Source organism: Oryzias latipes, chromosome 18 (genome assembly GCF_002234675.1).
Source record: "Oryzias latipes chromosome 18, ASM223467v1".
Classification (NCBI taxonomy): domain Eukaryota; kingdom Metazoa; phylum Chordata; class Actinopteri; order Beloniformes; family Adrianichthyidae; genus Oryzias; species Oryzias latipes.
The window spans coordinates 30530052-30551145 of NC_019876.2; the positions used below are offsets into that span (position 1 = coordinate 30530052).

Here is a 21094-nt window from a genome sequence, read left to right on the forward strand (position 1 = left end):
ACATAAAGCAGCGACCATTGTATGTCATACTCTGTTGTAAACCGTGCGATGCGGGGAGTGTGCCTTTTCAAAGGTGCCCCTGGCTCCGTCTGATGCGCGTGCCACGAAAAAAAATAACAGCTTCCTAAATGACCTCGTATTTAACGGGCGAGAACTGCAGAGCCGATAGCAGGAAGAGAAACGCGGGGCGGCTTCAATAAACACTCCGGCTGTCCTGAGTGGTCATCTGCCGGGGACATGATGTGCCGCCGGGCAGAAAGCGACTTTCTGATGACAGAATTTGCGCTCGATATAGTGCACCATATAGTGCGGTCGAGGGGTGTTACCAAGATGGCGGAATAAGCGGTTACTTTTTTCGGGGATCCGACGCTTTACCTGAAAAAACAACACTTTCCAAGCGAGAAGTTCAACCAAAGCTCAACCAAAGCTAAAGAAAATACCAGCAAAGAACTTTAAAACCGATTCAGCTTGAAAGAAGTTTGAATACCACGGTTTTCGTGGTATTTTTCGAACTTCGACGTCATAGAAGAAATGGCTAGCACTAGCAAAGATCATGAGTACCATCTAGTGCAGGGGCCGGCAACCGGCAGCTCCGGAGCCGCATGCGGCTCTTTCCTCCCTGTGCTGCGGCTCTCTGTGTTTTTGTAAAATAACTATCATGTTCTGAGATTGTCGCGGCGCGTTTAACACCGTCAGGTGAACGGACAGGAGGAAGAGAGCAGCGTGAACGCACAGAGGGGGGCGTGTCTGCAGCTGTGAACGCCGACCAGAGTCTGTTTTGGGATGGAAAGTTCTTCTAAAAAGACAGTCAGTGGTAACCTCCTAGGGCAGGGGTCGGCAACCCATGGCTCCGGAGCCACATGTGGCTCTTTAATCCATCTGTTGTGGCTCCCTGTGAATTTGGAAAATAATGAGTATTTTATAATATTTAAATTTTATTTTAGTTTGTTCATTTTTCATGCCATTTCAAAGGCGCTGCTGGCTCCGCACGAAGCGAGTGCCACATAAAAAACAGCTTCGTAATGAGCTCAAACCTGCAGAGCTGATAGCAGGGAGAGGCATGCGGGGCGGCTTCAATAAACACTCCGATCTTCTGCCGGGAACTTGACGTGAGAGCAACTCGCTGATGACAGAGAGTTTGCGCCAATGTTGCCAGATAGAGTCACAGTTTTCCAGCCCAAAAGTCATCTGAAAACTGCCAGACCCAGCCAAAAACCGCCCAACACAGCTTTTGTTGATGTTTTCTTTTCGTACTGGACTGATAAAATAAAAGATTTTTCTAAATAAAAGATGGTTCTGACCAATAATAAAATGTGTACAATATTGAATATTTCTTCAGTGGAGCGCCTTCTTCCAATCATTTTCTTAACACGCTCTATCCCCGCTATAACCTGCGTCCGGCTCTTTCATCCTTGTGCTGCGCTGGAGCGACCCGACTACTGCTGTATTTTGCGCTCTCTGTGTAGGACACACTGAGGAGCATGGGGAAACCAACTCTCAGCTGCAGAAGATATGAACAGGTGAACAGGTAGAGAGGAAAAGCAGGTAGAGAGGCGGAGGAGGGGCTTTGGCTTCAAACTCTGTCAGATGCAAACACGGGCGTCAGATTCAGACGCAGCTTTCACTGCAGGAGTTGAAGCAGAGACTTTCCCTGGGATGATTTTATGAACTCAAACATGGAAACATGATTACCAAGTAGAACTCTTCAAAATAATAAACCTGATCTCTCCACATTCTCAGTGTCTACCATGCATTGATAAACACATCGCTCCATGCAGCGATCAGACCAGAACCAGTAGCTCCTCCCACACGCGGCCGCGGTATCATCCTTTAAAGAACATAATGTGCATTTGCAGCGACGTATGCTTCAGACAATGTCCGATTGGCCAATCTACATGTCAATCAAGTCCCGTACTTCTCAGTGAGGATTTTGATTGGCTGGTGGATTTTAAAGAAGTACTTTTTTTTTTTATCTTTTCTGGCCTGCGATCTACATTCATGTCATTGAAGATCGACCGGTCGATCGCGATCGACGTAATGAGCACCTTTGAATAATATATACATGCATAATATATATAATGATGTCAAAACGGGTTGTGGCTCCGGGTGCTTTCTTTTTTATTAGGGGCGGTCCCAAATGGCTCTTTGAGTAAAAAAGGTTGCTGACCCCTGTCCTAGGGGACACATGAGCCCCCCCCCAAAGCCTTTTTTCCCCCCTAGACTAAAACCACCCATTTTCCGCGTAAAAGTCATTCGATTTGCGTGAGGACGCCCGTACTATCCTGTCTTCTGTTTGCTATGATGACTGTATGTTGTGCTGTCTGTGTAGACGTACACGCAGGAGGGGGAGGGGGGTTGCACGCGGGGGAAAACAATGAACAGGCAGAGAGGCGGGGGCGGGGCTTAGACTCACCGCTTATGATTCCAGAGCCGCAACAAACTAACAGCTGGTCACTAATAAAAAATAGTTGTCATCCATAAAATTGATATAATTTATGGGGTTTACTGGATTTAAATAAAATAAATAAATAGAAAGAAGTCTGGATCAAAGTGAATCATCTCACTCATCTTAACGATGGGTGTTTGACAGACGGAAAAGTCCATTCAAGGTTGTGGAAAATGGACAAAAGATCAAAGGAAGACACAAGTTTTGCCAAATGAACTATCGCGATATTTCGGCAAAACGATTTTTTTCTAACACCCCTAGTGTTTTGGTTCCCCGTGCTTTCATTTCTGTGGGAAACTGATCCAAATGGCTCTTTGAGAGGTTCAGGTTGCCGACCCCTGATCTAGTGGCTTCAGGACAGACATGCAGCGAGGGAGAGGTTGAATGGATGGATGAGCAGGAAGACACCTCACAAGATCTGACGAGAATCAACAGACACCACACCCCTGTAAATAGCCCAAACCCTAAAAAGATTAAAAAGAATGCTTCACAAGAACGCAAGGAGGAAATATCCAACAGTATCCTCTTTAATGCGATTCAAACCCTGACAACCAAGTTTGACACTCAGAGCGAATACAGTGATCCCTCGCTATAACGCGGTTTACTTTTCACGGTTTCACTACTTCACGGATTTGCATCGTTCTATGTTTTCTTATCATTGTTTAACATTTCTTTTGATTGAAGATAGCTTTAATTTCAAAAGAAGCATGTTGAAGATGTAAAAGAACATTATAAAAAAACACTGTTAATATTTTTAATGTATTTTGAAGACTTTTATTGTGAAGGTCCCACCTACTTCTGTGAAATCCCTGTGTCAGTTCAACAGAAACAAAAAAAAACAGTTAACAGCTGATGCTACGGAAACAAAGCCGTGTGGCCGGCGGCTGTAGGGCGGTCGACACATGATTGTAAGATTGCAGGTTCGATTCCCGCCTTGCACGCCCATGAGTCGAAGTGTCCTTGGGCAAGACACTGAACCCCACCTTGCCTCTGGTGGTAGGCGGGCGCCTGTGTTTGGCAGCGGAGCGGCCACCAGTGTGTGAATGTGTGAGTGAATGTGTGTGTGACTGGGTGAATGGGTCTGTGACTGTAAAGCGCTTTGTCCTTGTAGGAAGAAAGGCGCTATATCAGTATACGCCATCTACAAAGGAAACAGACCAAAAACGGACAGATAACTGTGTAAAGCTGGAAACAGGTGCGATTTTTGGTTATGTTTACTGTTTAAATTTTGTGATTATTTTCAATTTGTTTTGTGTCAAATAACAAAATATGTTTCTGTTTGAAGTTATCCAACAATGTAAGGCTACTAGCTGAGGTAAAGAATGGTTGTAAATCAAAAGGAATGATTGTAAGTTTTTTGTTTTGCTTTTCTTCAGCTCTTACGGTGTGACTATGACTGTGGGGCAAATAAATGGGTTGGAATACCCCATCATAGTCCTTCAGTTACCGTCATTGAGTCTATCGTCTGAATCAAGTCTGGCTGGAATGTTACAATGGCTTTACTGAATAAGGGCTATTTTCAGAAAATGTTCATTTATGAATATGAAATGTGGCTATTATTATTATTAGTATTATTCCCTTATGAGTGAATTTTTAGCTTTACATTGAACAAAGGAGGGGAACTCTTTCCAAAATTTACTGTTTGGGGGCATCTGTTGTCAACAGCTATGTGCGCATTTATAACGTTTGTTCACCCTAAAGGCCCGTACACACAACGGGACGAATATTCGCCAGCCGTTTTTCGCCACGTTTTTTGTGTTCACACCCAGGCGATTTTCGCTGACGATGAGCCGAGCGAACATGCAATTTCATTCCCTGACATTAGATGGCGCTTAATGTAAACAGAAATACTCCTGTACACAAGGTTGCGCTGCGCAACTTTACGCTTCTTAAAGTCGCTTTTCACTCAGAAGAAGAGAGCAAGTATTTACGCGCTTGTCAGAATAATACAAAGAAAACATGAATATTTCAAGCACCACTAGCTCCAACTGGTGCTTGGTTCGGGGATATTTTAGAATGTCCGTCATTATTTCTCCGCGGTAGTGTAGACGCTACTCGGCGTCTACACTTGCTCAGCAAGGAAGTTTTGTGTTTGAGCGCCCCCAAGTTGTGTTTTACTGTAACTCCAGAAGCTCCAGACACGTGTGCAAAAGCGCCATTCTCATTGGTCGAATAGATTTCGACGCGAAGCGTCGGAAAAAAAATACGAACCCGAGGCGGTTTTTTTTTTGACGCTTTGACGCGTGGCGTTTTTTCGCGTCGGTGTGCACACTCTCATTGGTGCCCTTTGTTTAGTCACGAGGCGTTAAACGTCGGCGAAATTTGTCCCGGTGTGAACGGGCCTTAACTTGGTTTGTATGTTAGCATTTATAAAGGGAAAAAAGAGGCACAAACATTATTAAAAATATAACTGTTTTTGGTCTTATATGTGTGTTTGATATTAACAATTGTTTCTTTATTGTGCAAGTAAATGGGAATTTCTGAAAATTGAAAAATGTACAATAAAGTTTACTGGACAAAAAAATCTGTTGTCAACAGTAAACTTAGGAAACGTCATCACTGTGCGACGACCACGTGCAGTTGTGTCGTCATGATAACCGGAAGCGGGATGTTTCTCCTCTCCGGTCTCGTGTCTGAACCGTAGACCGCATATTTCACTAGTCTATGGTTTTGATCAGAGTTCCGGTTCTCGCCGTACTTCCGGGTTGAGGGCTCATGGAGGAGCTGGAGGACAGCAGCGACGGACTAGGATTCGAACCTGTGCTTCCAGAGGCCGGGACAGCGGCGCCCTGGTGTCCGCACGGTGAGGAGGTCTGGCCGGCTTCAGCCCGACAGCTTCGGTCTGCGGGATGGAGGATTAAAAAGCACAGACTGATCAGGAATAGTCCACTAATGTACAAAACCAATGAGTTCTATCGCTAGAGGAGACACGCCCGCTACGGAAGCCTGGTGTACGGCGGCGGACTTAAAAGCTCAAACGTTAATGAGAAATGCATAATTGCAGGACTTCTGTTATACAATTCTTACAAAGAATTTAAAAAAAATAATTTGTCAACATTTAAAAGTTTTAGACCTCTTTGGCATGTAATTTTAATTATTTAGAAATGCCCAACAATAAGTCAATAATTATTATATTAATAATAAAAAGTCAATAATAATAAATAACAATAAATAAAAAGTAAAATATAATAAATAATAATCATAATAAATCAATTAGTCCACAATAAGTCCAAAAGTCAAAATAGATTCACCTTAAAACAAAAAACTGCTCTAGCGATAGAACTCATTGTCAAAAACTTTATTGACAATCATGACAACAACAGAAGGAAATGTATCGGCGGGATTCTGAACCATTTCAGCTTTAGACTGACATTTAATCAGGCCAAAGGGTTCGATATGACATCTATAAGCTCACACGATGAAGACTTCTGAGGGACTTCAACCCACAACCTGCTTCACTGTGTTCCGTCTGGGCTCTAATGCAGAAATGAAGCTGCAGGAATTTCATCTTTTAAAGACCTGCAGATGAAAAACAAGACTTGGTAACACTAGATAATATCTACACAGGTGCAGCATGACTGAACGTGTCAGTCAAACCTGAGCTTGATGGTTCAATGGAGATTGTTCTATTTATCTCACTGGACTGAACTCAGGTGGGGGTTTCTTCCTTTTCTGTAACCGCCTGACACCAGGTCCTCGGTGTGGCGTCCTGCAGCCACAGCTGCTTGTACCGTGGTTTTCACACCACATCTCCTGATGATCCAAGTGGATCTGTCGCTGGGATTGAATACATGAGAGTAGTAATGACAGGTGATCCTGATCCTGGTGGTCCTGATCCAGATGATCCTGATCAGGTGATCTTGATCCAGATGATCCTGATCCAGATGATCCTGATCCAGGTGGTCCTGATCCAGATGATCCTGATCAGGTGGTCCTGATCCAGGTGATCCTGATCCAGGTGGTCCTGATCCAGATGATCCTGATCCAGGTGATCCTGATCCAGGTGATCCTGATCCAGGTGATCTTGATCCAGGTGATCTTGATCCAGGTGGTCCTAATCCAGGTGATCTTGATCCATATGATCTTGATCCAGATGATCCTGATCAGGTGATCTTGATCCAGGTGATCCTGATCCAGGTGTTTCCTTCTTGTGGACAATAGTTCTGCTCTTTTGGTTTGGTCAAAACTAGTAAAGCTTCTGAAAAATGACGTCTCTTTATGACTAAAATACCAAAGTGCTGCTGTTTGCCAGGGCCGACCTTACTGTTCCAGAAGGCCAGCAAAGGAACCAGAAGAGGGCGGAGCTTTTACGCCTGCTCCGCCTGTCGAGACCGGAAGGACTGCAGCTTTTTCCAGTGGGCAGATGAAAAGGTAGTTTTCTAGAGTGAGGACTTTGTCTGAAATGACTGAGATCCAAATAACGGTTGCTTCAACGCCATGGAGTCTAGGTGTCTGAGTCCCGGCTGCAGGCCCGAGAGGCGGAGCGGCGGTCTCAGACGCCCCGGTTTACGCAGCAGGAGTGCCAGGACAGGTGAGAGCTCCTCTGCACCGGAGCTTCTGTCCCAGTATCCTCCACTCACCTGCTCACCCTCCACCCCAGGCTCCAAGTGTTCACCAACCTTCCTGCCCGCGAGCAGAAGTTCTGCGTGGACTGTCAGCTTCTACTGCTGCCGGACGAGCACAGAACCCATTCTGCTCACAGAACCACGGCGGTGCTGGACGTGCAGCTGAGGACGCCCAGCCTCCTGCTGCGCCCTCTGGACAACAAGAAGAGCCACGCCCAGTTCATGTTCAGCCAGCGCAGCGCCGACTTCCTGCTGGACGCTCTGACTGCTCTGGGTTTCAGGAAGGTGCTGTGCATCGGCACCCCCAGGTAACGCTGCAGGAGCGGCCGACCGCAAAGGTTTCGAACACCTTTCACGTAGTCAGGGCGCCCAAGTACGTCATACCGTCTGCACCCGCGTTTTTTCTGCAGCGTGATTAACCCGAGTCGCAGGCCGAGTCCGGGGAACCCGAGTCGCAGGCCGAGTCCCGGGAACCCAAGTCGCAGGCCGAGTCCCGGGAACCGGAGTCAGAGGCCGAGGCAGCGGCCGAGTCCCGGGAACCCAAGTACCGGGAACCCGAGTCACAGGCCGGGTCCTGGGAACCGTTAAAAACACTTGATCTTCAGATCTTAGGACTCGACGTGAACGATCAACATGTAGAAGCTCTGAAAGATATTGAGGACCGCTCACCATTAAAAATAATAGAGGAAGCCACAGTAGAGTACAGAGCCCGTGTCCTGACATGGAAAAAAACGAAAGAATTAATTTCCAGGAAATAATAATTCATGTGATAAGTCCTTCCTAAACTGGGATGTGAGCGATACTTGGATTTACAGCAGATACTTTCACATTTCTGTCTGTCTATCTCATTGTTATGCATGGAAGATGCAGAAGTCATTTATTTCTTTGAAAAGCTCTACAGAAGCATCATTATCACGTCTTCACGTCTGGTTCATTCACATCCCGGTACGCTCTCCATGCCGCCGCTTTCCGCCGCTCAATCATGAGGGGAAAAAGAAAAGCTAGAATCAAACTAGAGGATGTGTTAATTATTGTCTGGATGAAAATAAGAATCATAAGGTTTAGGGCGGCTGAGCTGGCTGCTTCTCCATCCTGCAGCCCGATCCTTCATACGTGTCTGAACTTTTTGTACAGTCAACAGAAACCAACATTTGAGGAATGGTTTTTATTTGGATGTCGGCTGTGTGACAGTGGAAGGCCAGCAGCAGAGCGTGTCGTCTTGTCTGCTAACAGTCCATGTCAAACATTTTCTTCTTCTGTGCATCAAAGACTCCATGAAGCCATCCAGCTGAGAAACCTGAAGCAGGACCAGGAACCGGTGAAGAGTCTGCTGCTGGACATCGACTTCAGGTCAGCCGTTCTCAGTCAGTCTGCAGAAATGTATGTTTGAAGGGGATCCAGGAGTTCCTCAGGGATTTTCCTTCTTTGATTGGATTTGGTGTCAGGTCCCGTCAGACTCGGGTCGACTTGTTGCTCCTGTAACTGAAAGAGCGAGTCTTTGATGCCTGATCTCTGCTAATCAGAGGGCGATGCTGACCTGGGTTAACTTCAGTGGTGAAGCCCTCATCCCAGGCTCTGAATCTGTGGCGTCCCACAGCCGTTTGTTTGGGATCATGCTGCTGTCGCCATCTTGATATGAAGTGGACTCTGGTGGACTTCTAACAAATATGAGCGAGCCCAAAAACCAGTTTTTCCTCTTGTATCAAGACCAGGGGGAGATCGAGTCAGAGTCATGAGCGTTCGCATCCAGTTCAGGCCCAACTGTGTTTTCTCACGCCTCTTGGAAAGATTATGGGATTATGATTTCCACTCTAGAACCTTTGGTTCTTGTAAGGTCCAGCAAAGGAAACTGCTTTTAAAGGAAGGATTAGGACAAAAGCCTGCAGAGTGGACTAGAGGACCGTCTTCCTTTTGCACAGGTCACCTTGTTCTTTAGTTCCATTGGTCACTGAACAGGAGGGGAGCCTTATTGCAGCAGAAAATGGGTTTTATAGATGCTTTCAGGTTTCTAAAAGCATAAGAAGCAGTCACAAATATATTCTAGCCAGCCGCCGTCTTCCTACAGTCTTTACAATAAACACATCAAATCAGATCAATGTTTATTTGTACAGCATGTTTCGTATAGAGCATTGCATAGCCAGACAGATGCAGCATCACGGGGGGGCCCAGCGACGCCACCGCCAAGCACCGATGCAGGTTCCCATGTAGAGCCGACCTAGAGGGAAGCTCTGGAAGTAGAAATGAAACTAGAAAGTAACCAAAGGGTTCCTATTGGACTAAGAAGGATCAAGACCGTTAAGATGTTTAGAAACTGTTAGAAGTGTCTGAAAATCAATCCTGAAGCAGACATGAAATTCCATCATCAAAATGAAATAAAACACTCACCAGCCTCTTTAATAGGCACACCTGTCCATCTGCTCATTAAAACTAATCTCTAATCAGCCAATCACATGGCAGCAACTCGATAGATGTAGACAGGGTCCAGAGGACCTCCTGCAGGTTAGACCAGCATCAGAAGGTAGACGTGCTGTGTGACATGGAGACCAGGGGGAGACCAATGGGGGACCAGGGGGAGACCAGGATGAAACCAAGGGGAGACCAGGGGGAGACCAAGGGGGGACCAGGGGGAGGCCAGGGTGAAAGGTAGCAAGGCTAGAAGCTTAGGAGCAGAGTTCAGTCTGTTCTATCATGGTGGAGACAGGAAGAGAAATGGAGGAGGAGTTACCTTAAAGGAGGAGATTGTAAGGAGTGATGTGGAGGAAAAAAAGAGTCAGAGACGAGTCTGAAGATAGAAATGGAAGGTTTGATGTTAATGTTAGTGGTTTATCCCACAGGGAGGATGTGATCTGGAGGAGACATTATGGTTGGATGAAGAACATCTCTAGGAGAGAGAGAGAGAGAGAGAGAGATATCATTGGTGCAGATTTCAATGGACATGTTGGTGCAGGAAACAGGTGAGGAGGTGATGGGCAGGTTTGGTATCCAGGAGAGGAACATAGAAGGACAGATGGGGTTAATTTAAAGATGGAAATGTCTCTGGTGAACACGTTCTTTGAGGAACATGGGGTGACCCATCAAGGTGGAGGTAGGAGCACTGATGGTCCACATCTAGTGTAGACGGTGTAATCTGAAGGAGGTCAGAGACTGTAGAGGAGTGGTAGATGAGTGTTTCCAGACAGGATGTCACAAAGATGAAGGAACGCTTCCATCAGAAAACTGACTTTTTCTGGAACTCAGGCGTGAAAACGGTGAAACCAAACACAGCAATAACAATGCTGCTCGGGACAATTTCTGAACGTCTTTCCTTCTTCACCGTCAGTCAGAGACTCGTCGATGTTTCTCTGTGAGCAGAGCACCATAGGACGTTCTCGTCATTGTTCCATACTCCTGGTCACGCTGTGGTCTAGATAGGTGGTCCCAGCGTGCAGTGGACTCCTCGTGCCTGAAGAGGGGGGACAAAGCTCAGCGGGTTTCCACCTTCATTTAGGCCCACAATGCTTTGCACCCAGGCAAAGTGAAGCCGTAACCTTCTGATCAGAGGTCAACCGCTGTACCCCTGTACCCCCATCTGCTGGAGGAGGAGCAGAGTGTCAAAAATGGTTTCTGTGTTTCAGATACGCACAGTTCTACAGTGGGGAGGAGTTCTGTCACTACAACATGTTCAACCATCACTTCTTTGATGGACGGGTGAGACCACAGGGACGGTCCGAGCTCCTCCCTCTTCTGAGTCCAGCTGATCCATGGATGTGCGTTTCCTCTCCGGCAGGCTGCCTCGGACGTCCTGGATGCATTCATCAGAGAGGATGATGGGAAAAAGGTGGTGATGGTGGCCGACCCTCCGTTCGGGGGCCTGGTGAAGCCTCTGGCCGGCAGTTTCTCCCTGATATCACAGACGTGGAGGGCGGGGCAGAGATGGAGGGCGGGGCACAGCTCAGGTCAGCATCTCTTCGCTCCACTGTCTTTGTTTGGCTGCTGAAGCAGGAAGGAAACAGTCGCTGCACTTCAACACCAGGTCCTCTCTGTCAGACTGTTGCAACTTTCTTCTGACACATTTGACAAAATCCTATTTGACTGTCAGCAACTTTGAACGTTTTCCTTCTTAAGGATATGAGAGGTTTTTAATGTTCAATACAGGAAGACTTCAGTTGTGAGAGGCAGAATGTAAAAATCATACAATTAATTTTTATAGTTGAGCAGAAAATCCATATTTAGCTCCTAAAAGTGATGAAGAATTGTGTTCCTCACATACCTGCCACCACTTCTGTAAGACGCCTTCTATCCTCCACGTGTAATAAAGTTCCTGTTTGACCTGGTTATCTGTATAAGAGTTACCTGTCCAGACTCCAGTATGGCCAGGACCAAAGAGCTGTCACAGGACAGCAGGGACACGCTTGAAGACCTGAACCAGAGTGGGATGAACCCATGTACATCAAGCAGCCCAAAGACAACAGATCAACAGATCATTGAAGAAATACAAAATCACTGGAGCTCAAGGAAAGATCCCACTTAGTGGAACAAATGATGCAGAGAACGGCGAGGAAACAGACCAGAACCCGACCAGAACCCTAACTCTAACCAGAGCCACACAGGAGGAACTGGTCAATGACCCCAAGAGAGCTGAGACCACAGACCACAAAGGTTACCATAGCAACACACTGGTCATCATGGATTCAAGAGACCAGGTGAGCTCCAAAGATTCCCCTGTTTAAGCCAGCAGATGTCTGGACCCGTCTGAAGTTCTCCTGATGCCATCTGGTAGATCCAGAGGAGGAACTGGGAGAAGGTCATGTGACCAGATGCAACCAAAATGGAGATCTTTGGTAGAAAGGCCACTCACCGAGTTTGAAGGAGGAAGAATGCAGTCGCATTCCAATTACACCATACCTACTGTGAAGCATGGGGGTGGAAGCGTCATGGTTTGGGGCTGCTGTTCTGCAAAGTGGACAGGACGACTGATCTGTGTAAAGGACAGGAGGAATGGATCCGTTAGTGGTGGTATTGTGGATAAAAACCTTGAAGATGAACCACGTCTGGATCCTTCATGACTACAAACAAGCATCAGAAGGTTGTAGAATCTGGATCTCAGTCCACTACAGAATGTGTGGAGGGATTTGAAAACCTCCAGCAGCCTCAAAACATCAGGTACAGCAGCTGAAGACCTGTGGGAAACGTTGAACATCTGTCTGTAGCTGAAAGGCTGCCACGGGTTCGATTCCCGAAGGGGGATGAACTATGGCACTGGGCCAATAACCATATCAATGGCGAGCAATTGACATCACCCAGACCCTTAAGGCTACTGCCTCCAGAGCGCGGTTCCTGCAGCGCACCGCTCTCCCAGGGGATGGACGGGTCAAATGCAGAGAAGAAGATTGGGATGAACACAGTATCAATTATTATTATAATTATTATTATAATTCTTATGACGGCAGGTTGTTCTGGTGGCACTCCTGGTAACCTGGTGAATACTACCGACCTCTCTGACTGACAAATACTTTATTTCAACATTATAACTACACAGTACACAACAGTTTTAAATTGACTACCTTCATTAGTGGAGAGACCCATAGCTATGTAGGTACTTTCATTATTCTCAGTTGTTGCAGTTTTTAATGGTTGGTTTAAATGTTGAACTTGTCTCCAGCTGACGGCCACACAGAGATGCCCATGCTGTGGATCTTCCCATACTTCTTTGAGCCTCGGATCCTGGACTGCCTGCCGTCTTTCACTATGCTGGACTACCAGGTAATGACAGGAAGTACTTCCACTGCTGCAGATGCTGATGGTTTCAGCTTTGTCCACAAATTCTGGGAAACATCAAAGACGAGATAAGAGAGGAGAGAGAGCTTTAAACTGAGGGACGATGACCAAACACGGGAAACCGTGCACTGAGCCAGGTTGTAGCTAAAGGGCTCGTAGTCCCTATGAAAGTAAGAAATCAGATCTAAAACCAAATCCTGACATTCAGAGTGGGATGAACCCAGAAAGAAACGGATGAGCAGAAACAGAGACCAGATCAGGTGAGGCTGAGGCCAGACGTCGTCTTATTTTCATCACAACCGTTCAAACACGCCTGTTAGTGACCACATACATGCAGACGATGTAGCACGCTGGCTCCGTCCATGACCTCCGTATGGGACGTTATGCACAGTATCAGGTCTGCGGGACGGCCGTTCCTCTTACTCGAGGCCACACAGGACAAGGCGGAGCTTCCAAAGTCTGGTGACGGGTCAGTGTTTTCAGAGCAGAGTCAGACTGGGGCTGTCCAGTGTTTTTAGAGGGAGGCAGAAGGATTACTAAGAAAGTAAATGAAGTAAACGCGCATTTGAGTGGATGAGCTCAGAATATTATAACTAGCAAGTCCTTGACAGTGGTGGCAGTGCTTTTTGGAAGGATCTTCAGGCTGCTTTATTCAATCACATGTCTGAGACCAGGATGTGGTGATGATCATCTAAGTATGGACTCCATGCCTCAGAGGTTCTCTAGAATTTGCCAGATTGTGTTTCAGTGTGTTCACTTTTACCGTGGCCTTTGAAACTGTCTGATCTAAAGTTCACCACAGCTATTTCAATTCCTCCACAGGTGAGATTTTTGTCCATTGACACCTGGATAAAAGACAGGAATCAATCAGTCAATCAATCAATCATCTTTATTTATAAACACCATTAAAACTGAACACAGCTCTGTACATAATAAAAACTGATTTCATTAATTGAGTGAATAAAAGCATGAAGGTAAAAACATAAAACACATTAAAACTTGAGTGTAAAACAGTCTTAAGTTGATTTTTTTAAATGGACAGTGAAGACGCCTGGCTAATATTTAGCGTTCCAAAGCACAGATGGAAAAGACTTGTTGCCCTACACCTCTGTTCAGACCTCGGCCCCTCAAGGAGACGCTGATCAGCTGACCCGGGACGCCGTCGCCCAGGACACAGTGATCCTTCTGCCCGGGACGCCAGGCAGAAGGGTCACTGTCTCAAAGGCCGTTGGGATGAAAATGGCTTCACCTTAGTTTACCGCCTGAGCTGGAAGAAGCTGGTCTTTACCACGGAGCTCATGTGAGAGTCCAGCTTAAAACCCAAGTTTAAAACGGACACATGGAGCCGAGGGACCCAAATCCACTTCAGATGGGTCACAGGAGCCACTCAGACTGGACCCGTCACTTCTGTTGTTTGGGCGTCAAAAGGGACCTCCAGTCTCTGATGTAGACGAACCAGGAGGGGAGATGTAGAGGAGCCGTTCCTGTTGGGAGGAACAGAGCAGCATGACGCTGAGAGGATGTTTCCTCATGATGGAGCCCTGTAGGAGGAGGTAGAAGGAAAAGAGAAGCGGTCCTAAAGTTGAGCACTGAGGAACGCCACAATCTTCTGTGGCAGATGTAAATCCAGATGTAAATCCAGATAAGTCACACTCAGGTTCTGGAAAAGTCCCCCAAACCACCAGTGTGAGCCAGTAAAAGCTGAAAAGTGAAGACATGAAGCAGTCACTAACTAACTCAGTGGCCTTGTGGGTAGAGTGTCCACCCTGCAACTGGAAGGTCATAGGCCTAGTCATACAGAAGACTTTAAAAATGGAACTTCCCCCAGCATTAAGGGGTTGGATTGGGGGGGGTTAAGCCACCAAATGGTTCCAGAGCGTGGCTGTGTCTGCAGCTCCCCCAGGGGAAGGGTCAAATGCAGAAAACAAATGTCGCACACCTAGGTGTGTGACAGATAGTGGAGAGACTTTAACCTGTTGTCGCCCCCTCTGTGGCACTTCCCCATGTGTGTAGAACTGTGCCATCATGTGATTCTTTGTGTTTTTTTCCTAGGTGGACTACGACAACCATCCTCTGTACAAACACGGTAAATCAGGCAGAAAGCAGTCTCCTGTGAGAATCTTCACCAACATTTCTGCTAAAACGGTCGTTTTGCCCAAAGAGGAGGGCTACAGGTACCAACTCACTTCATTTCAGCTCTCATGGTTTGTTTGTGCAGTTCTGGTCTGTAGTGGAAATCAAAGTTCTGACCCGGATGACCGTTTTAATCAGGGTGGCTTTATGGAAGTATGATGTCAGGTCTGGCATGCTCTGTGGTTCGCGGTCCCAGCTGTTGCTGCTGATGCCTCTGTAGAGCTGCATCACTACACCAAGGCTCTGCTTCTTTAGCTAGTGCTAAAGCTGGTGCTGGACATGGAGGTTGTGGATCAGGGATCAGGAATCCACCCGTTTGATGTCTAGAAGCAGAACGGTCTTTTCAAACGTGAAGTTCTGAGGATTTCTGTCATCACAGGTTCTGCTCTGCGTGTCAGAGGTACGTCAGCCCTCTGAACAAACACTGTGCTCGCTGCAACATCTGTCCCTCCAAGGTACGGAGCCGCCGCACGTTTGACCTCTGCAAACGCTTGACCTGAAGTGCTGTGCTGTGTGTTCAGGACGGCCGTGAGTGGAGGCACTGCCCCGCCTGTGAGAAGTGTGTCAAACCCTGTAGGTACTCGGCCCTGCTGTGGTCTGTGACATCTGTCCGTCATGTTAACACTTTGTTCTCCGTCAGCTTGGAAGCACTGCCCCCTCTGCAGCCGCTGTGCTCTGCCGGACCATCCCTGTGGACCTGGCCCCCAAAGAGAGGGCTGCTTCGGCTGCGGCAGCCTGCAGCACAAACGCAGGACCTGCCCCCTGAAGGGGGGCGGCGGACTCAGCAGGACCTGCCCCCTGAAGGGGGGCGGTGGACTCAGCAGGTGAGCCTGGTGGCTCCTCCTGGTACTGACTAACTTGCATGTCCGACCATGTGTTGTGGTTTTCTCTTTAGGCCTAAAGTCAGACGCAGGGAGAAGACGTTTTCTGCTCTTCAGAAGGCCAACAGGAAATGGGCGGCGGCTCGTGGGGCCAAGAGGGCGGCGGCTCAGACTCAGTGAGGTGCTCCTTACCGCTGAAAATGAGAGGAACATTTGTTTTGCTTTTTGATTAAAACTCACTTCTCTTAATACAGTTCTTCATTGGTTTTTGTGCTTATTATTGTGACAAAAAGGTCTTTAAAACCAAATAAATTCGTACTTATACACTATCTTTCCAAAAGTATTCACTCACACATGAACTGAGGGTCCGTCCCATCCCTGACCCTAAGAGTTCAGTCTGATGTGGCTCCACCTTTAGCAGTGATTACAGCTTCAACTCTTCAGGAGTTCAGGAGTGTTTCTAGGAATTTCTGACCTTCTTTCCAGAAGGTCATTGGTGAGGTCACACACTGATGTTGGTGGAGAGGGCCTGGCTGTCAGTCTATACTCTAATTCATCCTAAAGGTGTTCTATGGGGTTCAGGTCAGGACTCTGTCCAGGTCATCCAGACTCTGTCCTCCATGTCTTCATGGACCTTGGTGGAAGAGGAAGGGATCCAGTCCAAACTGATCCTACAAGGTTGGAATGGTCCAGAATGTTTTGGTATCCTGAAGCATTCAGAGTTCCTTTCACTGGAACTAAGGGGCCAAGTCCTGAAGAACAAGCCCACACCATGATTCCTTCTCCACCAAATTTCTCACGTGGCACAATGGCGTCCCAAATGTACCGTTGTCCTGACAACCTCCAAATCCAGACTGGTCCATCAGATTTCCAGATGGAAAGTGTGATCCATGTCTCCAGAGAAGGCGTCTCACTGCTCTAGAGTGCAGTGGCGGCGTGCTTTCCTCCGCTGCATCCACGCTTTGCGTTCACTCGGTGATGTGTGGATGGATGCAGCTGCTCGGCCGTGCAAATCCGTTCCATGAAGGTCTCTGCGTGCTGGACTTGGACTGACCTGAAGGTCACACGACGTCTGGAGCTCTGCAGCAACTGACTGCAGAAAGTCAGTGACCTCTTTGACCTTCAGCATCCGTGACCCCTCTCCATCAGGTTAGTGGTCGACCACCTGGTGTCTGAGCTGCTGTTGTTCCCAAACTCTTCCATGTCGTCCTGATGGAGCTGACAGCTGACTGTGAAAGATTTAGGACATTTCACCACTAGATCTGCTGCTCAGGTGGCGTCCTGTGACAGTTCCACGCTGGAATCCACTGAGAGCGGAACATTCTGTCACAAATGTTTGTAACAGTCTGCATGTCTGACTGATGATCCGATCCCCCTGTGGGCAGACTGAGTGCTGAGGACGCCTGGTTCTGATCAGGTGGACGGGTCTGGATCAGAACAGCTGTTATGTAGGAACCGGCTGTGGCTCAAACAGTGACGACGTGACGTCTGTCTGAAGGATTCACACATTTCTCATGAGGTATTGAACATGCATGTGCTTATGAACGTGTTCAAACACGAGTAAAGAATCCCTTCAGGCTTTTGGAGACCCGCCTCATGAATTCCTCAGACATCACTGCACCTACAGCACATGTGTCAAACTCAAGGCCTGGGGGCCAAATGTGGCCCGCCATGTCACTTTATGTGGCCCGCAAGAGCATGAAACACTTTAAAAATACAATATTTTTTTAGTGTTCTAATCTTTCAATGTTTGCAGCTCTTATGTGTTTGCAGACAGACTGTTGTCATCAAACCATCAGTTGGATTTAAAGCTGTGTGCAGCCTTTCTTTGTAAAATGTTACACGTGTCATACATGTTCTTTCTAGCTCCGTTTTATGTTATTTATCTTTATTCACTTGGACAGTTTGATCCTTCATTGATGGAGTTCTGTGGGTTTTGATAAGCGGTCAAATTTTAAAGGATTTATGCTAAAGTAACAAGCAAACATGTGTTTCAATACAACTGGAAATGTAACTTTAAAACGTTATAATAAATTAATAATGAGGTATTTAACATCAAGGAGTAGTTGCATTTATTTTTCATTACATTTAGTTACATGTCTAAGTTACATCTGGCCCTTTGAGGACAGCGTTATGCTGACGTGACCCTCAGTGAAAATGAGTATTTATTTATACTAGATTTGCTGTTAAATCCTCCTATTCTACTTGTCTTCATCTTTTTGTACAGATTGTGAAAGTTAACGTTTGCAGATTCAGTTTTAAACATGTTTTAAAATTTCGATGACTTCTACCAGAAGACATGATGGAAGGTTGTGGTTTGAATCCCGGCTGTGTGGATTTGGCGTGTTCTCCTGTGCACGCGTGGCCACTCCCAGCCCAAAGACATGCTTCCTGGGTTCTTTGGTGATGCTACAACAGGCTGTCCACAGCGAATCTCCCCCACCCCCAACAGGAGCAGGATAGGCTCCAGCAACCCTCTGGTCCCCAAAGGAATTGGAGTTTGGAACAAAGATTCTCAAAGTTTCTGTTTTTGCTGAAATTCGACCCCGACCCATTCTTCTCCGTCTCAGTTCTCTTTGGCTTTGGTTTTGTTGATCGTGAGCGCCGTTTTGGTTTCCTCACCTGAAACCTGAGTCAAGAAAGGCAAACGGCTCGTTTTTCTGTCTGTGGCGGCTGCACGCCTCAGCTTTGGCCACTGGGAGGCGCTTCTGTTTATGGCTGCATACTTTGCTCCCATGACAGAGCTCTTAACCTGACCGGGCTTGTTTAAGTGTAACAGATCCAGCCTCCTAGTTTTTGATCATTCCCAGCAGAACAGACAGAGCCTTATAAAGAGGAGTGATGGCTGAAGCCACTTCCTGCCAGAATCCTGCACCGCTGTGCGTGTGGAGGACAGTGATGGAGAACAGGCAGGTCTGCCATCAGTCAACATGCCGCCTTCAGGCAGTGTTTGCCTTCAGCAGACACGGACGGTAAGCAGACGCTGAGACACTTCCTCTCACAGTGGACGGACCCAGAGGCTCTGGCTTTTATTTTGGAGGCTGGTGCAGCAGCTGATGATGAAAAGGTCATGAAGTAGAAAGATTGAATATTTGGATTTTTATTCCAGTTTCTTTTTCCCAGAAACAACCAAAGAAGCTGAAAAACCTCAAGCATACCCATCCTTCCAGTCTGTAGTGATTTCTGGGTCTTCTCGTGCAATAGACCCCCCCATTTTGCTGTGAGGCCTTCACTCCATCAGTTTGGGAAAAGACGGTTGTCATCCTTCCACCTGCTGGTTTCCTTTCAGGCTCGTGACCTCGTGACCTCCGTGACGGCGCCATCCTGACTTTGGGCTCTCCTCCAGCAGTGGCAGAAGCCCGTTTACCCTTTAATGCCCCTCAGGGGGAGGGGGAGGGGAATCCCTCTCAGGTCGGTCCGGACTCACGTCGGCAGCAGAAGATGAGGATTCGGCTTTCTGCTCTAAACCTTCTGGACTTCATATCTGTCAGTTCATCACGTGTCGTGTTGAGGTTTTTCAGGTGGAATAATCTAACTTTAAATTTCTTTACAACAAATCTTCAGAATGGTGTTTGACAGACAAACCATCCTCATTTTAAACGAGGATAAAAGGACATTAAAGAGAAAAGTGCAAATGGAAACTTTCTTCTGAAACAAACACAGGTGAATGCCCCCCTCCTCTCCAATGTCACTTTTTTTTCCCCAGTACCTGTCCAAGAGTGACATGAAGTCCGCTGAGACAAAGGTCAAACATGAAACCAGGAGCTTTTCAATAACAGGAAGTGATCTGTGCCAACAGAAGCACCGATGACATGAATAAAAAATGAAGCTTCTTCATGCTGTGATGGGCAGAAAGGCCACGCGTGTGGAGATGCTCAGCAGTGTTGGTCGTCTTTCTGGACCACGTTGTCTGTTTAGTTGCTTCACTCCACTGCAGATGTTTAGGCTGCACTGTGGTCAGAAAAACAGGAACATTGTTCAAGTGTGTTTTTGGAGACGGATTCAGGATGAGACCAAAGATCTGTGGGCCGTCAGGAGATGGATCATCCCAGCCGTGAACAGATGAAAATGATGTGACCTTTAACAGAAATGGCGTTTCTCTGGATGAACTGATCAGTTTCACAGGAATGTGTCCCTTTTTTTAAGAATGGCGCTTCCATCTTTTAGTTCCTGCAGCATTCCACAAAAAAACAAATATATTATGCATAAATGCATCTTTTCATTTTCAAGATTCTCTGTCAAGGCTGTCTGTGGTGCAGTGGTTAGCGCTCTTGTCTCACAGCAAGAAGGCCCGCGGTTCAAGTCCCGGCTGGGGGACCTGAATCAGCTGTTCAACACAGCCTTTGTCTTCTGCCTGTCTGGGATTTTCAGGGTTACCAGAGTTTTCCTGTTGTCACCAAATGAAAACAGATGGAGCCATTCCCTCATGGAGACTGCTCTGATACTTGTTCTTCTGTGGACTTCCTGACACCATCCCACCCTGAAAATAGCTTTTTAGAAAAGTACTGTAGTGTCTGAACCAAACGAGCATCCCAAATCTTGGGAATGAGGAACAAGAGGGGGTCCAAGTCTGGACAGCCTCCCTGGAGGCCTGCACATTTTCCCAGCTGAGGAAGAGGAGGAGGGGGAGAGAGGAGGGGTTACTGAAGGGGATAGTGGTGTGACGCTGCTAAGGTGCTTGTAGTGAGACGGCACTTCTAATTATGATCCCATCTTTGATCCCGTAATGGGGAGCACGTTCTTCTGTCTTTGACCTCCAGGTCTGGACAGGAGCGTCAGCTGTGGCCCACAAGGAGGACGAAGAGTTCCAGCAAAGGTTTATGTTAGAGCCAAAGTCAGTCCTCGGAGCCTGACGGCCTCTGTCATGGGGTAAGTCTGATGACTATTGGTGTCTACAGTGTTTAGATAGTGTGCATGTGTGCGTGCACGAGGACCATGAGGAAACGGGAATGTCCTGTTTCTTGGAGGAGGAACATTGACAAAAACCCTGGAATGCTCTCCATGTTTCACCCACTGTGTGGAAACAGACGCTGCAGTAACAACAGCTGGAAGGGTTAGGGTTAGGGTTAGTTCCTCATCTGAAGGAAAGTGGAATTTCAAACATGGACTTTTTCTCCCACTTCTTCTTCAGCTGGGTGCCTTAGCTGTGACAGCCCCCCCTGCATGATTTCTCATGTTATCACTGCAGCCCACAGTCGCTAACAACACGTTGCTTCAAACAGAAACATTCTTTCTGGCAGAGATCCTGCAGCAGAAGCTGTCAGCGGTTTGTTCCGGGGTTCGTGGATCAGGGAATGAAAATACATCAGGGGAGCTCCAGCTGAGGGGGGGTGTTTGTCCAGCTTTCAGTCCCTTTCATAAAGTTGGGAGAT

General features: G+C 47.1%; 2 protein-coding genes and 1 long non-coding RNA gene across 5 annotated transcripts in view; 2 read left to right on the forward strand and 1 right to left on the reverse strand.

Annotated features, from left to right (window-relative positions):
- zcchc4 (zinc finger CCHC-type containing 4) overlaps positions 1–15978 on the forward strand; it is a 38417-nt gene extending 22439 nt beyond the window's left edge. Inside the window, exons 1-13 of one of the 3 annotated variants that reach the window (XM_020701971.2) lie at positions 5000–5249; positions 6699–6817; positions 6895–6977; positions 7047–7319; positions 8281–8361; positions 10626–10698; positions 10778–10946; positions 12653–12753; positions 14821–14942; positions 15281–15356; positions 15423–15474; positions 15542–15689; positions 15797–15978. In XM_020701971.2, coding sequence (XP_020557630.1) covers positions 5162–5249; positions 6699–6817; positions 6895–6977; positions 7047–7319; positions 8281–8361; positions 10626–10698; positions 10778–10946; positions 12653–12753; positions 14821–14942; positions 15281–15356; positions 15423–15474; positions 15542–15689; positions 15797–15902 — 1491 coding nt within the window. In that variant the 5' untranslated portion in view covers positions 5000–5161 and the 3' untranslated portion in view covers positions 15903–15978. Of the gene's footprint in view, positions 1–4999; positions 5250–6698; positions 6818–6894; positions 6978–7046; positions 7320–8280; positions 8362–10625; positions 10699–10777; positions 10947–12652; positions 12754–14820; positions 14943–15280; positions 15357–15422; positions 15475–15541; positions 15726–15796 lie in introns of those variants that run through there. The other 2 variants (XM_004086770.4, XM_023965959.1) reach the window with 2 other exon arrangements.
- On the reverse strand, positions 5731–6344 carry LOC111949246. The gene is made up of 2 exons (XR_002875255.1): positions 6044–6344; positions 5731–5965 (listed from the first exon to the last, which is right to left on the reverse strand). It is a non-coding gene; the product is annotated as an uncharacterized LOC111949246 (long non-coding RNA).
- Positions 15979–20396: 4418 nt separating the features above from the next.
- The window catches only part of pde5a (phosphodiesterase 5A), a 149818-nt gene continuing 149120 nt past the window's right edge, over positions 20397–21094 (forward strand). Inside the window, exon 1 of the mRNA XM_023965935.1 lies at positions 20397–20591. Within this exon, the coding sequence (XP_023821703.1) occupies positions 20587–20591 (5 nt within the window). The 5' untranslated portion in view covers positions 20397–20586. The remainder of the gene's footprint in view (positions 20592–21094) is intronic.